At 42.2% G+C, this 24752-nt stretch overlaps 1 protein-coding gene across 3 annotated transcripts in view; it reads right to left on the reverse strand.

The window, feature by feature from the left end:
* plekha6 (pleckstrin homology domain containing, family A member 6) overlaps nt 1–24752 on the reverse strand; it is a 291763-nt gene that overhangs the window by 147156 nt on the left and 119855 nt on the right. For all 3 annotated transcript variants that reach the window (XM_070959441.1, XM_070959442.1, XM_070959440.1), the window contains 3 exons: nt 20276–20356; nt 13220–13331; nt 12706–12810 (listed from right to left, as the gene is read on the reverse strand). In XM_070959441.1, the coding sequence (XP_070815542.1) occupies nt 12706–12810; nt 13220–13315 (201 nt within the window). In that variant the 5' untranslated portion in view covers nt 13316–13331; nt 20276–20356. The remainder of the gene's footprint in view (nt 1–12705; nt 12811–13219; nt 13332–20275; nt 20357–24752) is intronic.

Raw genomic sequence — 24752 nt, forward strand, 5'->3', positions numbered from 1 at the left:
TTTTTTCACTGTAGTGTTTTTGTTTTTGTTTTTTTTCTTTTAACAGGTAACTCATGTCTTTATCTGTCCTTTTTATCAGGAAGAATGTCATCACAAGTCTAGTCAAGGGGGTACTTTACTGAGTCAAACTGAGTATCTGACAGTAGTTGTCCCTCATGTAACAGCTGAGTCCCAGAATCCTCATACACCTATAGCTTGCTCCTTAGATGTAGGTGCATGTTTGTCAGTACTGTGGGTGCACTCAACAGATGACTCTGGGAAAGAAAGAAGGCACGGCCCTGTATATCATCCGAGCCTAAGAATCTTTTTTGCTACCTCTACGTCCCTCTTGACCTGTCCATTACTGTTAGCATAATGAGGACTAGATGTTGCATAAATGAAACTGTATATCTCACTGTACTATCAGAACTCTTCTGAAACTAGCTGAGGTCTGTTATCACTGACTAGCACTTGCCTACTTTTTGCCATCATCTGGAAGGTAATACAGTTGGCAGTAGTGGCACTTAGCCATGACAATGACTGGTTGGTTCTTTCTCTCTTTTAGCCTAATTTAGCAATTATGAATGGTTTATGTGTTGGTAAGCAGTTTTTGATTAAGCAGTTTCTAAAAGCCTTGTTTTTATGTATTTTTCGTAACAAAAAATTACACAGCTACTATTGTTTAACATTTTAATCAAACATTTAAATGAATAACTGAACACAGAACTACAGCAAACTCACACAGTAACGTGCCTCATCCACACCTCTGTTGTCGCTAAATGCTAACTTTTTAAACCATTTTTAAACCAGTGCAGTGGTTTCAGAAGGCACAGTGTTTTGCTCAGTTCTCAGAAATTTTCTGTCCATGGATGAACAAAGAGCGGTGGCCAGTTCCTTTATCCACTGTTAGACTCTGTTGGTGGTGGGCTGTTGCCTGCTGCAGACCCTTGCAAAGATGAAGCATTTTGGAGACTGTGACATAGCTGAAAAAGAGAAATGTGGCAAATGTGAAAATTAGACTTTGTTTGTCATGTGATACATTGCTATTTTTACAATTAATAAATATTTTTTCTGTTATAAATAGTGTTTTGCTTTTTACTGCAATCTTTAGCTGAATAGTAGTAAAGTAAAAACTAAATTGTAGGGTAAGGTACCTTTTTGTACTTATCTCCACAGTCACCTCCGCAAATGGCTCCAGAACAGTGCAGACCTCTTTCACTTTCTCCCATTCCTCTTGACTTAGAGTATCAACAGGAGCGTGATGACAGCCAGGGTGGAGATGATGGCATCTTTTGACTTGAGGGTGCGTTTCAACATATAAAATGTTGAGTTCCACTTTGTAGCACACTCCTGTTTGGGCCTTAGCTCTGGCATCCCCATCTGGCGTAGTGTGGACTTCAGCTTCTCTGTGGCAACCGACCACTTTGTCGTCTACTTGCCACTCTTCTGCCACTCTTAGGAGCTCCTCTGTCAGGATTTCTGCAGTATGTCTCTTAAAACAGTCCAGAAGGCAGAATGACATCTTAAAATTTTCATACAGCGAGAAGTGACGGATATGTATGAGCATGTCAATCTGGGTGTCCAGCAGTTAGTTCTCAGGCTTTTTTTATCCTGTCTTGCCACAATGCAATACAGAGAGGAGTGGGGGTACTGTCTACACATGCAAGCAGCTGATTGCGTTGTGTAAACCCACACTGCCGCCTGATAAGCTGAAGAGGCGATGTTGGGGCTGCAGAGCCAGAGCCAAATGGAGGGCGAAGGCACGGAGACACATACAAGCATAGATAGAAAAGTAAAAGGAATACAATAAATAATCCAAAAGCACAACAAGCAAAGAATTAAAAGTTAAAAGTAATATGTCCAGTGCAAACAGAATGTTAGTTTAAATGTCCAGTGTTTAAATGTCCCCACCTCCCCACCTCCTCAGTCTGTCAGTGGAGCAGGACAGTGACAGCAGCCTGCCACTGAAGCTGCTCCTCTGCCGAGAGATGTGACTGTGCAGCGGATTCAGTGGATTGTCCATGATTGACAGGAGCCTGCTCATCACCCGTTGCTCTGCCACAGATGTCAGGTTGTTCAGCTTTGTTCCATCCTCATCAGTTTGTCCAGACGTGTAGCGTCCCTCTTTTTGATGCTGCCTCCTCAACACACTGCTGCATAGAATAGGGCAATTGCCACCACAGTCTGTTAGAACATCTGCAGCATCTTTTTGCAGATGTGGAAGGACACCAGCCTTCTGAGGAAGTACAGTCAGCTGTGGGTAGCCTCCTCACTTTTGGTTTGTAGTGAGGCTGAAGCAGAATCAGGTTGTGGTCTGCTTTCCCCAGTGCAGGCAGCGGGGTGGTGCTGTATGTGTCCTTTACATTCGCATACAGTAGGTCAATAGTCCTATTTCCCCTGGTGTTACACTCCACATACTGGAAGAAAGCAGGTAGCGTTTTGTCCAGAGTCAAGTGATTAAAGTCCCCAGAGATCAACACAATGGCCTCAGGATGCTGTGTCTGTAGATTGGCAACAGCGGAGTGGATGACATCACACGCTACCTCTGTGTCAGCCCATGGAGGGATGTAAACAATAACGACAATGGTGTGTCCAAACTCTCTGGGCTAATAATAAGGACACAAACTTAAAGCCATAAGTTTGATGTCCCTGCAGCAGATGGATTTTGGTGCTTACATGCCCAGGATTACCCCACCTTGTGTTGACGTATATAGCGAGTCTTCCTCCTTTTCTCTTCCCGCAGGCTTTTGTGTCTCTGTCTGCCCTGACTGACTGTGTTGAAGCCAGATAGCTCCACGTTAGCATCTGGGATGTTTGTCATAAGCCACATTTCAGAAACAACAAACTGCACTTCCTGTAGGTCTTGACATTTTTCACCATAGCATCCAGTTGATCGATTTTGTTCAGTAGTGACTTCACATTTTCCATGATAACCAAAGGTACCGAAGGCTTGTATCTCCACTTTCTCGCTGGCTGCTTAGCCTTTAGCTTAGTGCCAGCTCTGCAGCCTCGATACGGCCTCCTCACCTGGTCAGGTAACTGGGGAACCACACCGGCACGGAACTTTGTTTGTAGAGTGAGCAGTTGGTTCCTCGAATAAATGAGTTTAGGCTTGTTAAAATCCATATCCATAGGATAGAGATTAATCAGTGACAAAAAAAGAGAACTGAAAGCTGAAAAAGTACAAAAAAGTACAAAATAGCACACAACATGCACAGAGCTGCTGGAAGGGCTGCCACTCACAACAGCACCAGCAGCTCACGTCCGCCATAATGATAACTGTTTACGTTCCTCCGAAGGCTGACGGCAAGGCTTGTGACATCACTCCACTGTGGCAGAGCTCCAAATGCAGCAACGAAATGCATTTGCAGTCATTACTGGGGACTTTAATCACAACACTTTGGACAAAACTCTGCCAATATTCCACCAATTTATTAACTGCCCCACCAGAGACAACACCACACTGGACCTACTGGATGCTCATGCAAAGGATGCATACAGTGCCACAGCCCAACCCCCTAGGCTGAGCTGATCACAGCCTGGCGTTTTTAACGCTTCAGTATGTCCCTATTGTCCAGAGGCAGCCTGTGTCCACAAGGACAGTGAGGAGGTGGACTCAGGAGGCTAATGAGTCACTGCAGGACTGCTTTGAGACAACAGATGTGGGATGTGTTGTGTGAGCCACATGAGATGGATATCAACAACCTGACAGAGTGTATCACAGAGTACATCAAATTCTGTGAACAGACCATACTGCCAACCTGGACTGTATGCTGCTTTTCCAACAGCAAGCCCAGCCAGTAACCTGAAAAGTCTGCTAAGCAAGAAGACACAAGCTTTCAGGTCTGGAGACAAAAAAGGAACTGAAGAGTGTTCAGCACTAGGGAGAAGCTGATGCAGAGCAGAAATGCTTACAGGAGGAGGCTGAAGGCCAAACTCCAGCATAACAGAGTGAAGGATGTGTGAACAGGAATGAAGGATATCACAGGGCTCAAGGCAAGAGACAGACCAGCAGCCAACAGCCTTGAGAGGGCCAATGAGCCAAACCACTTCTTCAACAGGTTTAGTTCACAGCCAGGAGTGGCCTCACAATCCCCCACCCCCTCACACCTCACCACTGTCCATAACAGCCTCCATAACCCACCTCTGCCCAAGCTCTCTCTCTCCAACCCTCAAACCCCCTGGTGATCTCTCCCTTACACTCAACTCCCACATCCCCTAGCATCCTCCACAGCACCCCCTCCACTAGCACCATCCCCCACCTGCCTGCGTGCCAGGTAAGAAGACAGCTGGAGATGCTGCACCTGGGCAAGGTTGCTGGCCTGGATGACATTATTTGGTGGCACGGTGGACAAGTGGTAACACTGTCAACTCACAGCTAGAAGGCCACAGGTTCGATTCCTGCCTGGGCTGCTGTGGGCACTGGGGGGCATGTCCTCCACCATGCCCTCGGTGCCTGCTGCCCTTTAGGGAAAAGGGGGCTTTCTGTGTGGAGTTTGCATTCTCCCCATGTTCATCTGGGGGTATCTTCCACAAAAAAACCCCACTAAAAACATGCAAGAAGATCACCACCTGACCGAATGGTGACAAAGAGGAACTTGATCCCCGGGCACTGCTGTCAGCTGGCAGCCCACCACTCCTGGTTTGCCGCGGAGGAAGGAATGACCAAGGATGGGTTAAAAGCGGAGAAAGAATTTCACATATGCATGGCTAACATGCTACCAAGCAGACAGAGCCCTCATTGAGGGCCTCTGTTAATGTCCGGTACATATAGCAGCATTGACAATAAAGGTGACTTGACTTGACTTGAGAATCCCTCGGCCTCGCAGTGGAGGAGCTGGAGCATAAGGTATCAATGTGCTGATCAGCCACAGGAGCTCATTCAGCAGCAGACTGATCCATCCCACTGCACCACAGACTGACAGAATTTATTTTATATTATTTAATACTAGGAATAAGTATCTACATTTGCTGCTTCTAACTCGTAAGTATATTACCTTTCTTGTTTTTCATGGGGCTTTTTGAAACAAAAGGATTTCCATTTCCATTTGTTAACCATTGTTCAAACTATTACAATGGTTTGAACAATGGTTAGGGGTATGTACTTATGTACATTTCTGTCACTGTTTCTATTGAAGCTCCATCAATAGACAATGATACGTCTTCATCCACTTTTCTATTTGTAAACACTATAAACTTTGTTTTACTCCAGTTAATTGTTAATATGTTTGTATCAAACCATTTTTTATGTTTTATCATTTCATTTTCTATTTTTGCTACTAATGTTTTTAAATTATCGTCTGAACAAAGAAAGGTTGTGTCATCTGCAAAAAGAACAAACTGCAACAATTTTGACGTCACATACATCATTAATAACTTTGGTCCTAACACTGAACCTTGAGGCACCCCACAGTCAATGTTTAAGCATTTAGATGTTTCCCCAGCAAGTTGCAGATATTGTTGTCGGTTTCTTATGTAGCCTTTAACCTAATTTAAAGCTACTCTTCTTATTCCAGTTGAAGACAGCTTTGAAATTAAAATGTTGTGATCTAATTACCAAATGCTTTCTTTAAGTCAACAAATACTCTTATTGTGTATTTTTTAATGTCTATCGCGGTTGTAATCTCTTCTACTATATCCATTAATGCTAACGATGTGGAATGTTTACCTCTAAAGCCATTTTGGCACTCATTTGACAAATTACTCTTGTCAATAAAAGAATCTAAGTTTTCTACAAATAATTTCTCCAGTACCTTAGAGAATTGTGACAGCAGGGAAACCAGTCTATAATTAGTAAGGTTATGCTTATCTCCCGCCTTAAACAATGGTATAACCTTTGCCATCTTCGTTCTCTCTGGGAAAAACTCCTTTTCGGAAAAATAAATTAAAAATATAACTTAAAAGCTTTGTTATACAATCAATTGTCTTCTTTACTATGATCATATCAATTCATTCGCTGTCAATAGATGTCTTGTTTTTACATTTTGCAACTACCAACTTAATATCCTCTTCTTATAATATTCTTCGGCAACTTCATTTATATTTTCTATCCTATCCTCACCATTAGTGAAGTATTGAGGCAGGCTTGTATGTGTAGAATTATTTCTTCCTACATGCCTTCTGCAAACCCTGTATTATCCATGGCTTTTTCCTCAAATCTGTTTTTCGTCATATACAGTAGGTTATCTGTTTGAGAAAGTGAATATGTTTTGAAATCCTTGACAAAGAGGCCAGCAGTAGGGTAATTTTTTTTTAAGCCAATATTTTGTAATGGCCTTTTTTTTGCTATCGGTGCCTGCTGCTCGAGGAAAAAGGGGGCCTTTCTGTGTGGAGTTTGCATGTTCTCCCCGTTTTCACCCGGGGTTTCCTCCTTAATAACCCCTACTAAAAACATACAAGAAGATCACCAACGATGATGTGAAAAGGAGGGGTCCCCGGGCGCCGGCCTTGACTGGCAGCCTACCGCTGCTGGTCTGCCGCAGAGGAAAGATAGACCAAGATGGGTCAAATGCGGAGAAAATAATTTCACGAAGCATGGCGTTTGTGAAGTCTCCTCCCTGTAGCATGTGTGTGCAGTGATCAAAGTAAATCTTAGTCTTAATCTTTTTACGTGATGCTAGAAAGATCTTTAACACACCAAAGTAACTTTTATTTTTTTAATTTAATTTAATAATGTCAAACAAAAATTGTCACGTGAAAAAATAGTTTTTCCTTTTTAAATTTCTTTTTTAGAAATTAAAAAAAACTGACTTACATGAAGGAAAGGGATAGCTTAGTAAAAAATTTAATTGCAATCATGCTATGCAGTCTTTCGACTAGTGTCAACTCTGCATCCTAACAAACTCTTGTTTCATACAACTCAACAAAAGAGTTGCTGATTATAGTTTGTTTCCCGAGCCTGGCACAGAAGACCTCAAACTCAGTGTCCTAAATTTCAGTGGTGGCATGACTACAGTTACTCTTTCTCTTGTGTGGCTTAACTGCACAGTGCATGTGTTGACCACACATCTTCCAGCAATTTGTTCAACAGGGATATTGGATGCGAGGTGTCTGTTCCCTGCAAACTCCAAACTTCTACTGGCTTGCCATGAAAATGTCGCTCTGGGTGGGGCTGAAGCCAAGAAACTTGTGCAACGACATGTTTCAATGCAGCACCTTTTGACAGGACATTAACAAGCAAGAACTGCTTAATAATAGCTGGTCTTGGTTCAGACAGAGGATCAACGATGGGCTGTTCAAAACTGTTGGTGTCTGCACACCACCTAGCATATACTCTGCTCAAGATCCTTCAACGGAGTAAGTCATGGAGTAAGTTACATTAAGATGTGTCCTGTCTTGCGAGAAATTCCAGGAGCGCAAACCTCGCATGTGATTGGAAGCCTCCTCTGACGCAATGACATCAGCAGAAAACGACCTCAACTCGTCTGAACATTGTGGTCAGGAACTCTCTAAGACGCATTATTATGAGCATAGAAAATGCTATTTTATCAGTGGAATTTGGATCAGAAAAGTTAAGGTTAGGGTCCTGCTTAACTTTAACTCTGTTCATACAATGGCCAGATGTCATCTTCAGTTCACCCCAGAGAAGAAACTGCTGAGCGCCTTCAGTGCATTGTCTGGGCAGGTAACGCAGCTGATCATGCAATTGGCGGCCGACTTAAAAGGAGAAATGGACGAGATAAAAGCCAGACTGCTCGCTCTGGAGGAGCAGCCCCGGCGGAACTGCAGCTGTGGAGAAGACCAGAAGAGGAATAGACGGGTGCATAACCCAAAAGTTGCAGTAACGTTAACATAACTGCAACTGCAAAAGTAACGTTAGCATTTAATACTACATTGTGCAGTTTTTAGGCCGCCAAACCTTTATTATTCTTATTGCACTACGTTCTGAACGTTTGGTAACCGTTCATGTTACATTTAACATTACAATGTATTTTGTATTTTAAAGGAAAAGGTGCGGCGTCTGCACAATAATGACGGAAACGACAGGCGATATGAACCTGAGCAGGGGTAAGTTAATAAAATACACAGAAATACACAGGAAATATTCTGCAGAATGTGAGTAAATGTAAACGTTGCATGACGTGTTTGTACTTTTTGTGTTTTACAGACTGAACTCGTCCCACAACAAAGCGGTGACGTCACACTTGATGGCTGGGAGTCCTTTTATGTAATTTTCTTTTTTTAACCCCTTTCTGCTGTGTCTTGCTGTTGTTGTTGTTGTTGTTGTTGTTTTTACTGAAGCCTGTCTCTCTTATTTCAAACAAATATATATTTTCTTCCAGCGGCCTGTAAGACATATTATGAGACAGTGCAGAGGAAATTAAGGTATGCCCAGGCAGCTCTTTCAGTTCGGGCAGCGGCTGTGAAGATTTCAGCTCACAGCAGACAAAGAAGGAAGCAGGTAAGAGTTACATGAATGCCACTTTATTTTCACAACAATGTAAAAATTGGCTGAATTTTATTTATTATCTGCATTGTTTTTTGACAAACATGGTCACATATGTTATCATGTGTTTTTGTCTCTTAGCAGTACTAATATTATATTAATACCTGTATTTACAGCTGCTGGAAGCAAGAAGGAGTGTCCTAGCCACCCAGCAGGAAATTGATTTTTGGCAGGGGGTCACTGCTGACATGATGTCCAATGAGGAGGATGACACCGCAGCATGCACCATGGACCAGCGGCATGGCCCAACCCAGAGACTCTACCAGGGAACCCCTCTGCAGATTTCCTCTCTTTTTCCAGGCACTAGGGACCAGCTGTGTGGCCGTCAGGCAGGCCAAGCTGAGTAGATCAATGTCGGTAGTATTCATGTGCTAAAGAGTTAATAACCATGTCCCCCACCGACAGATGGTCTGTTCCCGACAATATTCCGAGCAGGCGAACTTCCCCATAAACTGGCTGTTGATGGCCGATAATCAAAGAAAGCCACGGGGGTTTGCTGGTCATTAATGTGGTTTTTCATGCAGTGTGAACCATCAACCTTCTGATAAAATGGTCTACCCCCAGAGCCAAAGCCATGTTGAGAGAATTTACAGTGTGCTTGTCTTTTGCTTGTCACTTTTGGCTAGTGACATGACATCACCATCCCACCAGTGATTGCTGTGATATTATGTTTTCAATAACCAAACAGTAAGTTCAGCTGACAAGCTAAGATGAATGTAAAACAATTAAGCAAGCACATAAACCTACTGAAGCAACTCCACATCCATGAATTTTCACACCAAATGAGTGACCCAACCATCATCCACTCAGCGTCATCCGCGCATGAATACTCATGGCCTGCTCTGGTCTCTTCAGTTAAGGAGCACAAATTTTCCTCTGATGCCACCCACTGAGTGTTCACATGGTTAACTAACATTGCCTAGGTACATTTTACTTGCTTTTGTACAGTCAATACATTATATTAGTTTGTATTAGTTAGTGATATGGTGAAAAACAATTTCCCAGATTGGGATCAATAAAGACTAAGTCTGAAGTCTAAAGTCTAAACTTTACATAATGATGACACAGAATTACATACAAACATCAGCACATTAAATACTCTAAAAGTGATATGTTAAGTTAAAGCACTGAAATAGTAATTTCTTATTTAATTTAAAAATAAAATCAGGGTCAAAGAAGTGCCTCCTGGCCATAGAACTGTATGAAACACATAAAAGTGCCTCACTGCTCCAGTGGGAGTCATCATTTGTATGGATTGGCAGTATCCCCGTCCATTTCCTTGTTTTTCTGTTTTTATCCCTCCTTTGTGTTTTCTGCTATCAGTCTCTCTCTCCCTGTCAGTGTGTCCTTGGGCTCTATTTTTGATTCCACCGTCGTTGTGGCGCAAAGTCAGGTCCGCTTCGTCGATGCAAAGTCAGGTCCGCTTCGTCGATGCAAAGTCAGGTCCGCTTCGCCCGTGGCAGTGCAGACTTTGGTATTTTCGTGCACTGCGCCACAGACACAACTCCTCCCCCATCTCATCTCAGTCCCACCCAGCGGCGCAACTTGGAAGGAGGGAGGGGAGAAGGGGTGGAGTGGGTTTGACACAGCTGAGTCCAATCTTCACCAATCACACCAGCTCCTCACCTCACCTTTAAAAACGCCGCTGGCGAGGCGCATGGCAAGTTTCGAGGATGACTGAGCCTTTGCAGGAAACTGTGTGACACCCAAATATCTCCCAGGAGGAGACTGACGTTCTGGTCCAGGAGGTCTTGGCTCGCAGTGGCCGTTTCTATGGCCTCGCGAAATCTGTTTAGTGTGGAAAGTCATTTATTGTCCGATGTTTTTTGAACTGATGTAACCACAAATACTCACTTAATGACAAAGCTGGGCGGCGAGGCACTACCTCCTCTCCCATGCGCTCTGCTGCTCTCCCATTTGGCAAGGCACATGCAGTTCAGCCTCTCTCCGTCTTAAGTCCCTTAATGTGTCCTCCGTGAGTTCATAGTGACATCCACGTCATACAGTCATGTTGTGTAAAACGCAACATGCCATGAAGAATGCACCGACAGGGCTGTATGTTAATGAGCCACCTGTCTGGTCCAGACATCTAAAACACATTTTGAGAACCCCAAATGTGCATTCAATGACTGACCGAGCACTGCTGAAAACACTGTTAAAACCACACTGCCGCCTTGTTGAAGGTGTGATATATGGCGTCATCAACCACGTTTTCAGTGGATAGCCGTTATCACCTAGCAGCCACCCATCCAGAGGGGTGTCCCCCTGAAAGACTGTAGGGATGCTAGAATTTGCCGGATGAACAAGTCATGTGCCGACCCGGGGAAAGTGGCATACACAGTTCTCACCAGGCAATTTGAGTCACAGATCACCAGACATCCCTGTTTCACCTGTGTACATTCAGTCAGGTTGAGTGACCATTACGTGTGTCGAATGCGCTTGCGATGTGGTCAGATGAGATACTGATCAAAATATATAAATTTAGGTTGACTGTATGTGCTGACTCAGATAGTTGCATTGAATTGCGGCTGTTGCTAATTATTGATCGCAGTGAAATGCCAGACACTGTGGAAACCTGACTGTGAGGTGTTGGTGACGTGAGCGCACAACTCCGCCGGTTTACAAAAATCCACTTGCCCAGCGGTGCGCCGCTGAAGCACAGAATTAGCCAGGTCTGAGGTGGCCAGCTTTCAGCACACTTTTACGCTGCCGGCATGGACCAAAATGGACCGGAAATCCAAATCCGCCGGCTGATTATGCTGACACCTCCTCCTACTGCGCCACAACGCCCATCCTGGTGCACCTCTGTGTGCCTCGGTTTACCAAAATACCAAGTGCGCTGCGCATCTGCCTGCTCTGCACGAAAATACCCTGCACTCCGCCAAGCAAGCAATCAACGCTTGCAGTATATAAACCTTGGTCTTTTGCTCTTTGCCAGACTGTCAGTCCTATGTGGTACTTCGTCTCGGCTCCTGTTTATGCTCTTGCTCTTGCATCTGTTCCACACTCTGTGCTCATGATCTCACATCTGTGTTTTGTATTCTCTGCCTAGAAACCTCTGAGCCATACTCCACCTGGATCTCTTGCCACAAGTCAAGCAGACTCTCCGTTTCCTTGATCTGTCTTTGTCTGCCGTTCCATATCTACAGCCCAGATCAAGCTCGATTGAATTGCAATCTCTCAATATTTATAGTGTTACGGATAAACTGTTTGTACTGATCTCTGTCTACCATTCTGCTTTTGGGTCGTACAAGGTCACTCATTTGGACACCACAACAGGTTAAAAAACCACTAGCCTCTTTCACCACCTTGAAAAGAATCATGTCAAACAGTACAGAGAGAGTCTATGGATGTGAGCCACTGAAGTACAGTTGAGTGCTCAAAACAAACTGCAGACTGCAGACGCTGGTTATTTTGTTCGCAACTACACTGAAAAGTGATTTCTCTTCACCCTTCTATATTTGATACATTGATATTTTATATGTTGTTACGTGTCTAATTGAAAATGTGCACAAGGATTCTAAATAAAAGGAGATTAATAAAATATCAGTCACAACTTTTCATTGCTCCAGTATATAATTCAAAATGTTGGACAGATGAAGATAAGATCAATCAGTACCAGAATGACGGTAAGAGCAAAATGTATGGAACGGCTCATGATTCAAAGCACACCTCATCATCAGTAAAACATAGTGGAGGCAGTGTAATGGCATGGGCATGCATGACTATGACTATGCCAATCTATTGTGGCAGTGTGGTAGCATACAGGGCCAAAATTATGAAAATTGTGTCCAAATATTTCCGGACCTAACTGGATATCAGGATATGAGATTGTCGTCATATTTCACAGCCCAATTAGAATTACTATCATGCAGCTCTTGGATGGGTGTACAAGTGCTTCCTAATTATCCAATTGTGGTAAAAATCCTTTTGACTTAAAGTTAAGCACGAGTTACTATCATTTTCTAACAGCTTTTTAGTCTTGGCCTGTATATTCCTGTCTTTACTTAAAGCAATTTAGCATTGCACTTCTGTAAAATTGGGGTACTTACAAGAAGCAGATAAAAAAGAATGATCAAAATCAAAGTAATAGAAGCCAAGATATCCTAAGTTGGAGTCCCATGTTTCGGTCAAGTTTGAAAAACACAGGATCCTATAATTCCCATAATAGTTACAGAAGCATGATAGGACTACTGGCAGTGTCGTACCAAAGATGACTAGTGGACTAATGTAAAACCAGTGGAGTTCTTTGATATTAAGAGTAGAAAGAAAAGTTTGACCTGTTTGTACAGCCATCCCTGCTTGGTCACTTCTGCTTTGGGATTCCTTCGCATGGAGTTGGAGCGCTTCCCAAACATAGCTACCTTTCTAGGAGTCCGAGACGTCTGCAAGTCAGAAGAGATATGGAAGAAGAAGAAGATGGTTAATATATAGTTTATGTATTTATTAATGCAATGTACAAAGTACCAGGCAATTTGCACTATAACAGTGCGGTATTAAGGATTGACAGATTCAGTGAATGGGTGTATGTATGTCTTCATCCACAGTGCATGTATAGATTATAAGTGAACTCTCAGGCCAAGGCTTGGGCAAGTGGTAGTTATGGTTTCGATAAATCTCCAGGGCATTAATTTAAGTTTATGAAGTGTCCCCAAAAGTTATGGTTACACGTTTGTGTGTGTGCGTGTGTGTGTGCGTGTGTGTGTGTGTGTGTGTGTGTGTGTGTGTGTGTGTGTGTGTGTGTGTGTGTGTGTGTGTGTGTGTGTGTGTGTGTGTGTGTGTGCGTGTGCCCACCCTGGTGTAAGGCTGGGTGTGAGACAGCTCTGACGCCATACTGGCACTTTTGGAGTGAGAAATCTTCTCAGCTGCAGTATTCACCTTCCCATTCATATCGAAATCACAGTGCCTAGACAAAAGAGCGAAAGTGTGAACTCTTGTTAGTGCATCCAATGCATTTGCACTCTAACCATTTTTTTGTGTGTGATTGCAATAAAATTGAATATTAACTTGTCTGTAGATACCTTCCTCAGAAGAATAAAATCCAGTGTTTACATTATGCCCTCATATTAGAAAAAAATTCAGTAAAAGTCCCCTATTAGATGGCTCTATGGCAGAAAAAAACATAGCACACTGTGCTCTATGGTGGCCCCATGCCCAACATGATGAAGTGCCATCAGGTGTGATTGCCAGTTGTAAAAATGTGATGCAGTGCCAAATACGTGGTGCTGGAATTCAACTAAGTACATTGACTCAAGTACTGTACTTAAGTACAGTAAATTAAATTTGAGGTACTTGTTGTACTTTACTTGAGTCTTTTCTTTTCATTACACTTTCTACTTCTATTCCACGATATTTAAAGAGGAAATATTGTACTTTTTGCGTCATTTATTTGGCAACTTCGGTTACTTCACGAATTCAGATTTTTTATGTTTTGCTATAAACTAAACTATCCAATAGTTTGTACAAGTACAGCTGAAATGATTTGTTGATTAATCAATTAGCAGATTGACGGAAACTGCTGTTTTGATAACTGTTGAAGGGGTCCAACTTCTCAAAGGTGAAGATTTGCTGCTTTTCATCCCTTATTTCATCCCTTTTATAATTTTTCTCAGTAGCTGTCTAAGGTAACAGTCACATTTATTTTGTAATCTAATTACATTGTAACTGTGTGTCTGATGTGGTACTGTACAGCACAGGGTCTCCACAGGGTACAGTTCTCTCTATTTTCCTCTTTGCTCTGTGTATAGTGGCACGGTGATAACACTGTCACTTCACAGCTAGAGAGTCCAGGGTTCGATTCCCAACTGGGGCGCTGTGGGCGTGTCTTCCACCATGCCTCTGGTGCCTGCTGCCCTTTATCTTGAGGAAAGGGGCCTTTCTGTGTGGAGTTTGCATATTTTCCGTGTGTTCACCTGGTATCCTCTATAAAAAAAACCCACTAAAAACGTGCAAGAAGATCATCACCTGACCAAACAGTGACGAAGAAGGAACTGGGTCCCCGGGCGCCACTATGGGCTGGCAGCCCACCACTCCTGGTCTGCCACGGAGGAAGGACTTACAGTACCAGGATGGGTGAAATGCAGAAGAAACAAATTCACCGAAGCATGTGCATGTTGTTGTTGTTGTGTTCACCGAAGCATGGCATGTGCATGTTGTGCTGTGGTTAATAAAGTATGTCTTCTTCTTCTTTACGTTGTACTTCAGACACAACACTGACATCTGTCATCTCCGGAACTTCTCTGATGAGACAGCCATCGCTGGACGAGTATCACAGGGGAACAAACTTGTTAGGATCCTGCCTTCCTGTCTCTCCTTTTGTGTCTCCTTGCCCTTTTTTCCCTGTGTGTGTGTCTGTCTGTTTACCCCTGTTGGCATGGCTGGGCATCCCCTTACCTGCAGCCAGCTCCGCCCCCTACACTCACCTGGGAGCACACTACCTCATTGTGTGGAGTATTTAAGAAGCATGCAGTCTTCTCCTCTTTGCTGGATTATTCCTTCGTCAGCAAGGCAAAGGAGATTGACTTCCATAGAAAGGTGCCACAGACTACACTGGTTAACATCCACCGCCTGGACATCAAGATCTGGGCCGAGTACAGATATCTGGGTGTTCACCCCACCAACAAACTGGACTGGACCAACAACACAGATGTCCTGCACAACAAGGGACAAAGTCATCTCCATTTGCTGAGAAGACTGAGGTCCTTCAGAGTGTCCAGGACACTTAAGAATGTTTTATGACACTGGCTTTTATGGTGTGGTAGTGGTCTGCTGGGGCAGTGGAGGTGTAACAATTTGGTCCTTTCAAGTAATTTTATGTGTTGTTTTCCTGTGATCTTTTACTGCACTTGTGTAACCAGTTATAAGATAACAGATCTGGCAAAATCCAGTCAGGATAACAGGAGGCAGACGACACCTCTTCTCTTGTCTGTTGCATTAGATATACACCTAAGACAACACATACAGGTTGCTTATTGCATGTCAAGGATAAGGCATGGACAAGGCATGGTGCGGCTACGTCTTGGAAACTGGCCAATTACATTCGGTAACGTATGTCTGTTTATTGTACGGGGTTGGGTCAAACCCAAGAAGATAAATAAGAAGACATCCCTTTATTAGTCACTAAAACCACATGCAGAGCTACAGAGAGGAAACTGCACACGCCATGCTTTTAGTGAAGTTCTTCTCCACTTTTAACCCGTCCTGGCAAGTCCTTCCTCTACGGCAGACCAGGAGTTGTGGGCTGCCAGACAACACCAGCATCCCGGGACCCAGTTCCTTTTGTCACCATTGGTCAGGTGGTGATCTTCTCGCATGTTTTTAGTGGGGGTTTTTTATGGAGAATACCCCAGGTGAACACAGAGCGAACATGTAAACTCCACACAGAAAAGCCCCTTTTCTCAAGCAGCAAGAGGACACGCCCCCGGCACCCACAGCACCCAGGCAGGAATCAAACTCAGGACCTTCTGGCTGTAAGGCGACAGCGTTACCACTTGTTCCACTGTGCCACCAAATATGAACTTTTATCAGAGATGTGTGCTCATTCTGACGGAGATACTGCGAGAGCTCTGTCATTCTGAGACCAGCGCTGCTATACTTTACCTGTGACCTCAATAAATACTTTGGCTGTGAACTGAAGATTTCTCCGGACTGTTCTTGGATTTCCAATAGAAGAATCGGGGCTAACAGAAGCTCTGACAGGGCCAGACAAAGACTGAACAAACTGGTCTGGCTCTGTTCTGGACTGTCCTCTCGACACCAGTGAAGAGGTGGGTGAGAGGCCAAGCTGGCATCAATCGTGGACAATCCCTGTCACCACCTGCATGAGACGATGGGGGCCTTAAGCAGTTCCCTCTGTGTAAGAAGGAATGCTACCACAGGTCATTCATTCCAACGGTTGCCAAACTGTTTATCTCCAGCATCATTTAATGTACCACTGTGTTGATGTTGTCACAAAAATCACAAGTGTGTGTTTTATCTTTTTATCTATTATACTCTTTGGATGTAATGCACATAGACTTCTATAGTTGATTTTATTTTGTATCATTTCTTTTCTTTTCTATTTGTTATGTTTTTTTACCTATCCTTTTTATTCTGCTGTTGTAACAAGTGAATTTCCCTGGCATTCGATCAATGGAGTCTTATCTGTTAATTAACTTGTTACTCTCCAACAGAGCTACCTAACCCTTGTATTATAGTACAACAGCTGTTATAGGGATGATGGTTGATCAGACAGAGCAATGTCATCCTAAACTCTAGTAGCATATGGGACCACTGTTTCACTGGCAGGGCTTTTTCACATTTCATTTAACCCCATAAAAAAACATTGTTCGGTATTGACATGCTCCCTGACTTTTAGCACAATGCTGTGGTAACATTCCTACTGTAGGTAGTAAATTACTTAGCCAGACACACTAACATTATTGTCTTAAAATAGACTAAAACAGATTAGATATAGAATCAATTTAATCTAGTGTTTACGTGTGTCAGCATGTTGACAGATTCAAAGCTAGAAATCCAAAGACAAACTCGCAGTGCCTCTAGTTGCTAAGGTGTGATTGGTGTGATCTACGAAAGGAGGGGCTTTGGGTTAAATTCATGTTAATGTGGTTAAATGTGGGCTAAGTGTGCATGGCCTGGAATTGGGTCAAGTATGTGATACCCATAAGTCTTAAGTGACCATAACTAAGGTATCTTTCTTTTATCTTTTGTTGTTTGATTTGATTGAGTTTCTGTCCTATGCGAAAAGTGAAGGCAGTCCCTTCTGATAGCTACTGATTTAGTATGGGCCACTAATTAAAAAAACCCATTGTAATTCCAAAGCTAGAAGACTTGAAATAAAGTCATTAAATTAGATAAGTAATATACATCAATATGCAGGGCAGGAGAGTAAAACATCAAACTATAATATGACAAACAGATGCCGGTTTACAACTTGTATAGATGTCATGTTCATGTGGGTCTAAGATGGGTTCAATAAGTGATGCATGCACTGCATCTCATTTCCTGTCTCCCTCTTAACACATCTGCTAATGAAAGTCTTCCTCTGATCTGATGTCCTCTGATGTCCTTGAGGCAGAAACTTGTCCACCCTAAGGACAAAACACCCAGACACAAGCAGAGCAATGTAGTTTATGCAGTGCAATGCAGTAAGGAATGCACAGACTTGTACTTTGGGGAAACAAAGCAACCGCTTCACAAGCACATGGCACACACATCTCAAGGACAAGGGACATTCCTTTGAGCACAATAATATACACACTGTATTTTGGCCAGGGAAGACTGACGGTTTGAAAGAGGAGTGAAAGAAGCCATCCATGTCAAACTGGAAAGACCATCACTGAACAGAGGGGGTGGTCTAAGACACCACTTATCAGCCACCTACAATGCAGTCATTGCAGTCAACGACCCACCTGTTGTCATCCATCAGCACCAACTGTGCCAGCCACACCTTGACTCATGTGACCCTAATGACTCGCATGATGCTGGGTGGAGCTATGATCCTGCAAGAGGACAAATGCCTGAGACTCCCAACCAGTCAGTTAGAACTGAAGAAGCCTAGGCTAGGGGCAGCTGTGGCTCAGGAGGTAGAGCGGTTGTTTGCCAATCAGGAGGTCAGTGGTTCCATTACTGGCCTCAGCAGTCCACATGCCAAAGTATCCTTGGGCGAGATACTGAACCTCAAAACTGCCCCTAGTGCTGTGCCATGGATGTATGAATTCATATGTACGTCGCTTTGGATAAAAGCGTCTGCCAAATGACTCATTGTAATTGTAATAATTGTAATAGTATTTCCTTGATGTCTGAAATGAAGTGCTTACTACCAGCCTTTATAAGCCAGCGGATGAGCTATATGTGACTGCTGTTCATGGTGCATTTCAGATAAGATAACATTTTATTAATCCCCCCAGCACCAGTCATATCAAAAACTATAAAACAACACAGAAAGGAATAAAGAAAAACATAGAGTTAAAAAAAATCAATCTAAATCTGTATATATACTGTATATTCTACTCTAGCCTCTTCAATACGAGTGCCCCCTGTACAGGGAGCAGCATGAGATGCGTGCAGCTCAGATGATCAATGCTCACACTAGGAAGCACCAATCCTAACTTGTAGCATATCAGAATAAGGGGAGAAACTCAACTAAAAGCCTCTACCAAGCATTGCCACCCAAACGAAACATAATTCATACCGCAATAAATTATATGGGCATTAGGGGTGGGCAATACTGGGAATTTTGGTATTGGATTGATACCAAGTAAATACTGGGCTAGTATCGCCGATACCGATACTTTTTTCTTGAAACTTCATGATCATTGAATAATTTTGTGATTTTGCCTTTGGTTGGTTGATTATGATTATGATAAAACACAAAGATTTTTGGCAAATAACAGTTTTTTTTATTAACTATATATTTATAAAATAATGTAACTATCATCTCAGCAATGGAAATGTAATATCCATGGCTCATTGTGAGTTATCTAGGTGAAATAACAAAATGATTAAAATAATTAAGTCTGTAACTGTAATCTGCATGTAGCCTAAATGAGAATACTAATTTTCCTTCAACAGTTAACACAAAGGGCTATTATATTCAGCCATATTCATATTTCAGGTTTGAGGTATATACCTTTATATAAATTTATATTTTTGAGTTCCAGTAAAACAATTACGATTTTTTCAACTGGCTGAACATATGATAATAGTTTAATCAGTCTGCTGAAATGGCCTCTCTGATCACCAAAAACACTGTGAAAAGCATGACTCAATGCTGGAGATTACCTGGATACTCTTGATTTTTTGGCTGAAAAGCCTCTGCCAGAGACCTCTGTCTTGTGTGTGTTTGGGGATCTCCCCCCTCCTCCTCCTTCTTCCTTAACTTTTTGTAGCTCAGAGTTCTCTCGAGGGTGAGCTGCTTTATGTGTTTGTGCTAGTTTGTGGCGTTAACAGTGGCAAATTACTTTCTTGCACACATCACATGTGGCAGTTTCCCTATCAGCTGCAGTGAAAAGGGTCCACACAGAGCTTCTCTTTCTCTCTGCCATCACGGGCTGCTCTCAGTGCTCTGACTCTCCGCTCTCCGGCAGAGCAGGAAAGAGAGAGAGGTGCGCTGTTTGCACATGGCACAGACAGACTTGGAGAGAAGCTGTGCTCGCTCGCATAAACTCTGTGAGGAAGTTTGAGTAGTTTGCTGGACATACTGTATAGACGAGAAACTGCAACAAAAGTATCGATCTCATCACGTTAGGCTTAATCAGATACCGATAGGCACCTTGGTATTGATGCTATCGATATTTAGATCGATATGTCCAGCCCTAATGGGCATATAACGAAAACACGAAAATAGTGTACGTCCACTTTAGAGCATCTGCTGTGTTCACCACTTCACACAAGCCACACAAGCCTTGTCTTATATGAAAGCAGAGAGTCTGATGATCACGAAAATGTGAAAAGCGCTCACAGAGGACCCTGCTGAGCAGCCTGAGGTGTTATTTTACTGTTTTATTTGCATTTCGTCCTTTTATGAGAGCTAAGAATAACAGCAAGCAGAAAAAAGGCAGAGACAAAAATGAAAAATTTCTACTGTGTTCAAGATGAATTTACTCTGACAGTAATACATATCTTGATTCTGACACTTCTGTAGTAATCTCACAGGTCTTTGCTTTCTTGATGAATCAACCTGGCTTTATAATACATATTACATATGAAATGAATTGAAGAATTGTTAGCATTTATGATTTCCAACTTTCTTTACAGTTTATGTCATATATACGTGTGTGTGTGTGTGGGGGGGGGGGGGGGGGGGTATGTGTATTGTGGTAAGTTCAGGTATGTTTATAGCTTACTTACAGCAGATAGGAGTGTATTAGTGTATCATCCAGCTGGATCTGGCTCACTGCTGGTCCAGCTGGTCCATTGGCGTCATGTTGACTGAAAACACGAAGGTCAAAGAGAACATAAATCAACTAGCAAGTTGATGCAACAAGATGTTAAAGATGGACAAGTAAGTAAGTAATCAAGTAAGTGGATAAATACAGGTGGGGGTACAGTGATTAGCATTGTCTGGCCATAAACATGCCGTCCAGCTGAGGCCCGTATTTGGGATTCTTCCAAATGTTGCAGACTCCCACAGTTCAAAGAAACACAGGTTTGGTAAATTGACTAAAAATTTCCTGTGAATGTGAATGTGAGTGTGAATGGGTGTTTGTCTTTATGTGTCAATCCTATGATGAACTGGCAACCTGTCGAACCCTGATCGTCCAAAAAGTCATAGATAACGGATGGCTGTTAAGACTTAGATTTAGACTTAGACTTTACTTTATTGATCACAATTTGGGAAATTCATTTGTTGTAGCAGCAGGGTAAACATATACATAAACATAAAATATACAATAAAGAAGAATAAGGATGAGAATAAAACTAAGAGAAAAGAATGTTCTTAAAAAATAGCTAAGAATATAAACATGGAATAAGAGTAATTCCCAAAATATAACTAAGTATACATAGAATAATGGCAATTGTTAAAAATATAACCAAGTATAAGGAGAGTTATATAATATGCATTATAATATGTAATGGATATTATATATAGCCACAAGAAAAGGAGACAAAAACAGTCCCAGCAGCTGGATGGTATTGAATGCACTGGAGAATGCACACCTCCTTCACTCTGTTCTGCTTCCAGATTCCTCCTGTAGGCATCTCTGCTCTGCCTCAGCTTCTCAGCTTCTCTCCCTCAGCTCATGCTGAACACTCTTCAGTTCTTTTTTGTCCCTTGACCTGAAGGCTTGTTTCTTAGTATTAGCCTTCCTCTTGTGTTAGGGTCGGCACGACCCATTTTTAGGTCTTAAATGCATGAAATAACCACATAAATTTGTTTAATGCATCAAGACTTTTTGACTTTGTCAGGAACCTCAATTTCAACCAAATAAAACTTTTTTTTTTTTTTTTTCCTTTTCCCACTAAATTATAAAACACTCTAGTTGAAATTATGACTTTTGTGTTGTTAGGGTCGGTTTCAACCTGGTTATAAAAATAACATTACAAAGCAATAATTAGAGCCAAAACTGAAATCATAACAAACACACTGACAGCCAGCTCCTCTCCCAATCATGTGAGCTTCAGGGGATTCCACATCAACCAGCCCTGCCTCAACCACAACCCCGCTCAGGCCACCTGATTCTAAGAGAAAGAGGTGTCAAGTCTGCCCAAGCAGTAAAGACAGGAAGACAAATATATTGTGCTTCAACTGCAAGAAATATCTCTGCAAAGAACACACTAAAAGTGTCACTTTTTGCCACACATGTATCTAAACACACACATACACATGCATGTTCTTGCTCACTGAGACTTGTACTTTTTATTTTGGAACTAGTAATTGATTTCTATTGGTTTGATTTGCTTGATCGGTTGTTGTTTGTTTGATCTTGCAAATCTATAGTTTGCTTTTCATTTTGTGTTAATACTGAAGTTCTATTGCTGAAAAAAGACCCTAAATCCTAAAATTAAATCCCCTCAGTAATAGGCAGGTAACACAACAACCTTTTATTTATTTATCTGATTCTCTTGAGGTTCATTTTACCTTTTTTTTTTTTTAAATTGAAATCAAGGAGTATACTGACAAAAAAGGCCCACACCAAAAATATTAAAACCAATATTTTCATGGATAAGGAAGCCTAACAAGGTAACGAAGAGATGAGAAACAAATTGGATGATAGATAATTGTTTTTAGTGTATTTTACAGCTGATTTAAGACACGGGTCAAAACCGACCCGTTAACAAAAGAGATGGTAACAAAAAGCTAACACAAGAGGAAGGTTAAACATACTTTTCATGTCACTAGTGATCTAGAGCTTGTTGTTGGGAAACCAGCGTACAGTCTGGGTTGGCAGTATGTTGATGTCCTCCCCATGTGACTCACACAACACATCCTAGTCAGTTGTCTCAAAGCAGTCATGCAGTGACTCATTAGCCTCCTAAGTCCACCTCCTCACTGTCCTTGTGGATGCAGGGTGCCTCTGGACAAGAGGGACATACTGAGGTGTTAACAACACCAGACTATGATCAGCTCTGCCTTGGGGGGGAGGGCTGTAGCACTGTATCCTTTGTATTAGCATACAGTAGGTCCAGTGTGATGTCGTCCGTGGTGGGGCAGAGTTTTGTGTTGTGAGCGTTGTGATTAAAATCCCCATGTTGCTTCCCCATCAGCCTTTGGAGGGATGTAAACAGTGACCGTGATGACGGATGTGGACTCCTGAGGCAAATAATAAGGCAGCATCCCCACAACTAGCAGCTCAATGTCTGGGCTACAGAAATGTTTCTTAATGGTAAAATGTCAGGTATTACACCACTTCTCACTCACATATAGTGCAATCCCTTCTCTCTATCCCTAACCCTATCTCAACCTAACCCAAAACTACAAAAACAGCAAAATGTAAACCATTCATATCTATTAATAGTGTACAACAAAAAGTGCATTGTCAAATTATTAAATGCTGCATCTGACATATGTATGTGAGTGTTTGCTGGAGGAGCGTACAGGGCCACATTATCAATTTGGGAACCTCAGGCAGAGACCTAAGATACATTTGTTTATCGGCAATAGACAAGACAATACATATTCAGTAAGATTACATTTTTTGTTCATTTTCACCTTTTATTCAACACATCCACGAGTCATGGGGTGGCTGGAAGTGACCTCATCTAACATTGTGCAAGAGGCGGGATACACTCTGGACAGTTCGCCAGTCAATTGCAGGACTGTCACATAGAGACAGATATTCACACCTATGGGCTAACAACATGTTGCTAGCCAGTAGGGTTGAACACTGAATCTGGCTGTGAGATGGCAATGCTGAACTGTTAAACAGATAAGTATCCAGCTTGACGCAGCTCTGCTCACTCCTGCAAAATCTGACAGACACTTGGGTGTCATGATTGATGACCAACTAAATTTTAAAGAGCATGTGACCTCTGATGCTTAGTCAGTTTATGATTTATCTCCCTGGTGTTTCCTCACTTCAAAGTGGCGAGTGTGGGATAGCGTTTCCTCAGTTTTCCTCAGTTTTCAGTTTTTCTTAATTCCTCAGTGTTTTTAAATTTGTGTGTCTGTGTGAGTGTGTGTGTGTGTGCATGTGTATTTCTTGTGTCTATTATTTAAGATAAGATATACCTTTATTAGTCCCACAGTGGGGTAATTTCAGGTATTACAGCAGCAAAAGTGGATAGCAAACATAGAGGGCATCAGTAAAAGGACATTAAATATTAAATATCAACCAAACAATATAAACAATATAAACAAGGAGTAATGAAATATGAGCAAACAATACTGATATTGCACATTTACAATACAACAATACAGTACAATACAGTACAATACAATACAGCAATACAACAAATTGCACATTTGTTGTATTGCTTTTATGTAAAGCACTTTGGGCTGCTCATTTGTATGAAAAGTGCTCTATAAATAAAGATTGATTGATTGATTGATTGATTGATTGATTGATTGATTGATTGATTGATTGATTGATTGATTGATTGATTGATTGATTGATTGATCATGCCGATTTGCCCTGTACAAAATCAGGAAGATCAGACCCTACTTGTCTGAGCATGCAACACAACTCCTATTACAAGCACTGGTACCATCACGCCTTGACTATTGTAATTCCTTACTGGCAGGGCTCCCAGCATGCTTGTTAAAACCTTTGCAGATGATACAGAATGCGGCAGCTCGCCTGGTATTTAACCAGCCCAAACGAGCACGTCACTCTGCTGTTCTTATCCCTCCACTTGATCCCAGGTGCTGCCCACATCAAGTATAAGTCCTTGATGCTTGCCTACAAAATTGCCACCAAAACCTCTCCGACCTACCTGAACTCCCTCATTCAGGTTTATGCTCCCTCCTGCTCACTACACTCTGCCCAGGAACAGCGCCTGGTGCTGCCACCTCCAAAAGGCCCCAAGTCTCTAGCTAGACTCTTTTTTTGTGTGGTTCCCCGGTGGTGGAAGGAGTTACCGAATTCCATTCGTTCTGCAGAGTCCCTCTCAATCTTTAGAAAAAGACTAAAGTTCAAGCTCTTTACTGAACACCTCGTTTCATGAGTAATAAATAAAAAACAACAACAAAAAAAAACCTTTCGGTCGACTATGCACTTTTTGAATTATTTCGTAGCACTGTCTCATAACATCTATGTCCAGTTGGACCAGAAAGTTTCATTAGGGCACTTACTCTGTCAAGAACCTTGCTTGTGATGTATGAAAATCTCACATGTACATCGCTTTGGATAAAAGGCAAAATGACAAATTGTAACAAATTGTTTAT

This window comes from Chaetodon trifascialis, chromosome 3, assembly GCF_039877785.1.
Source record: "Chaetodon trifascialis isolate fChaTrf1 chromosome 3, fChaTrf1.hap1, whole genome shotgun sequence".
Lineage (NCBI taxonomy): Eukaryota > Metazoa > Chordata > Actinopteri > Chaetodontiformes > Chaetodontidae > Chaetodon > Chaetodon trifascialis.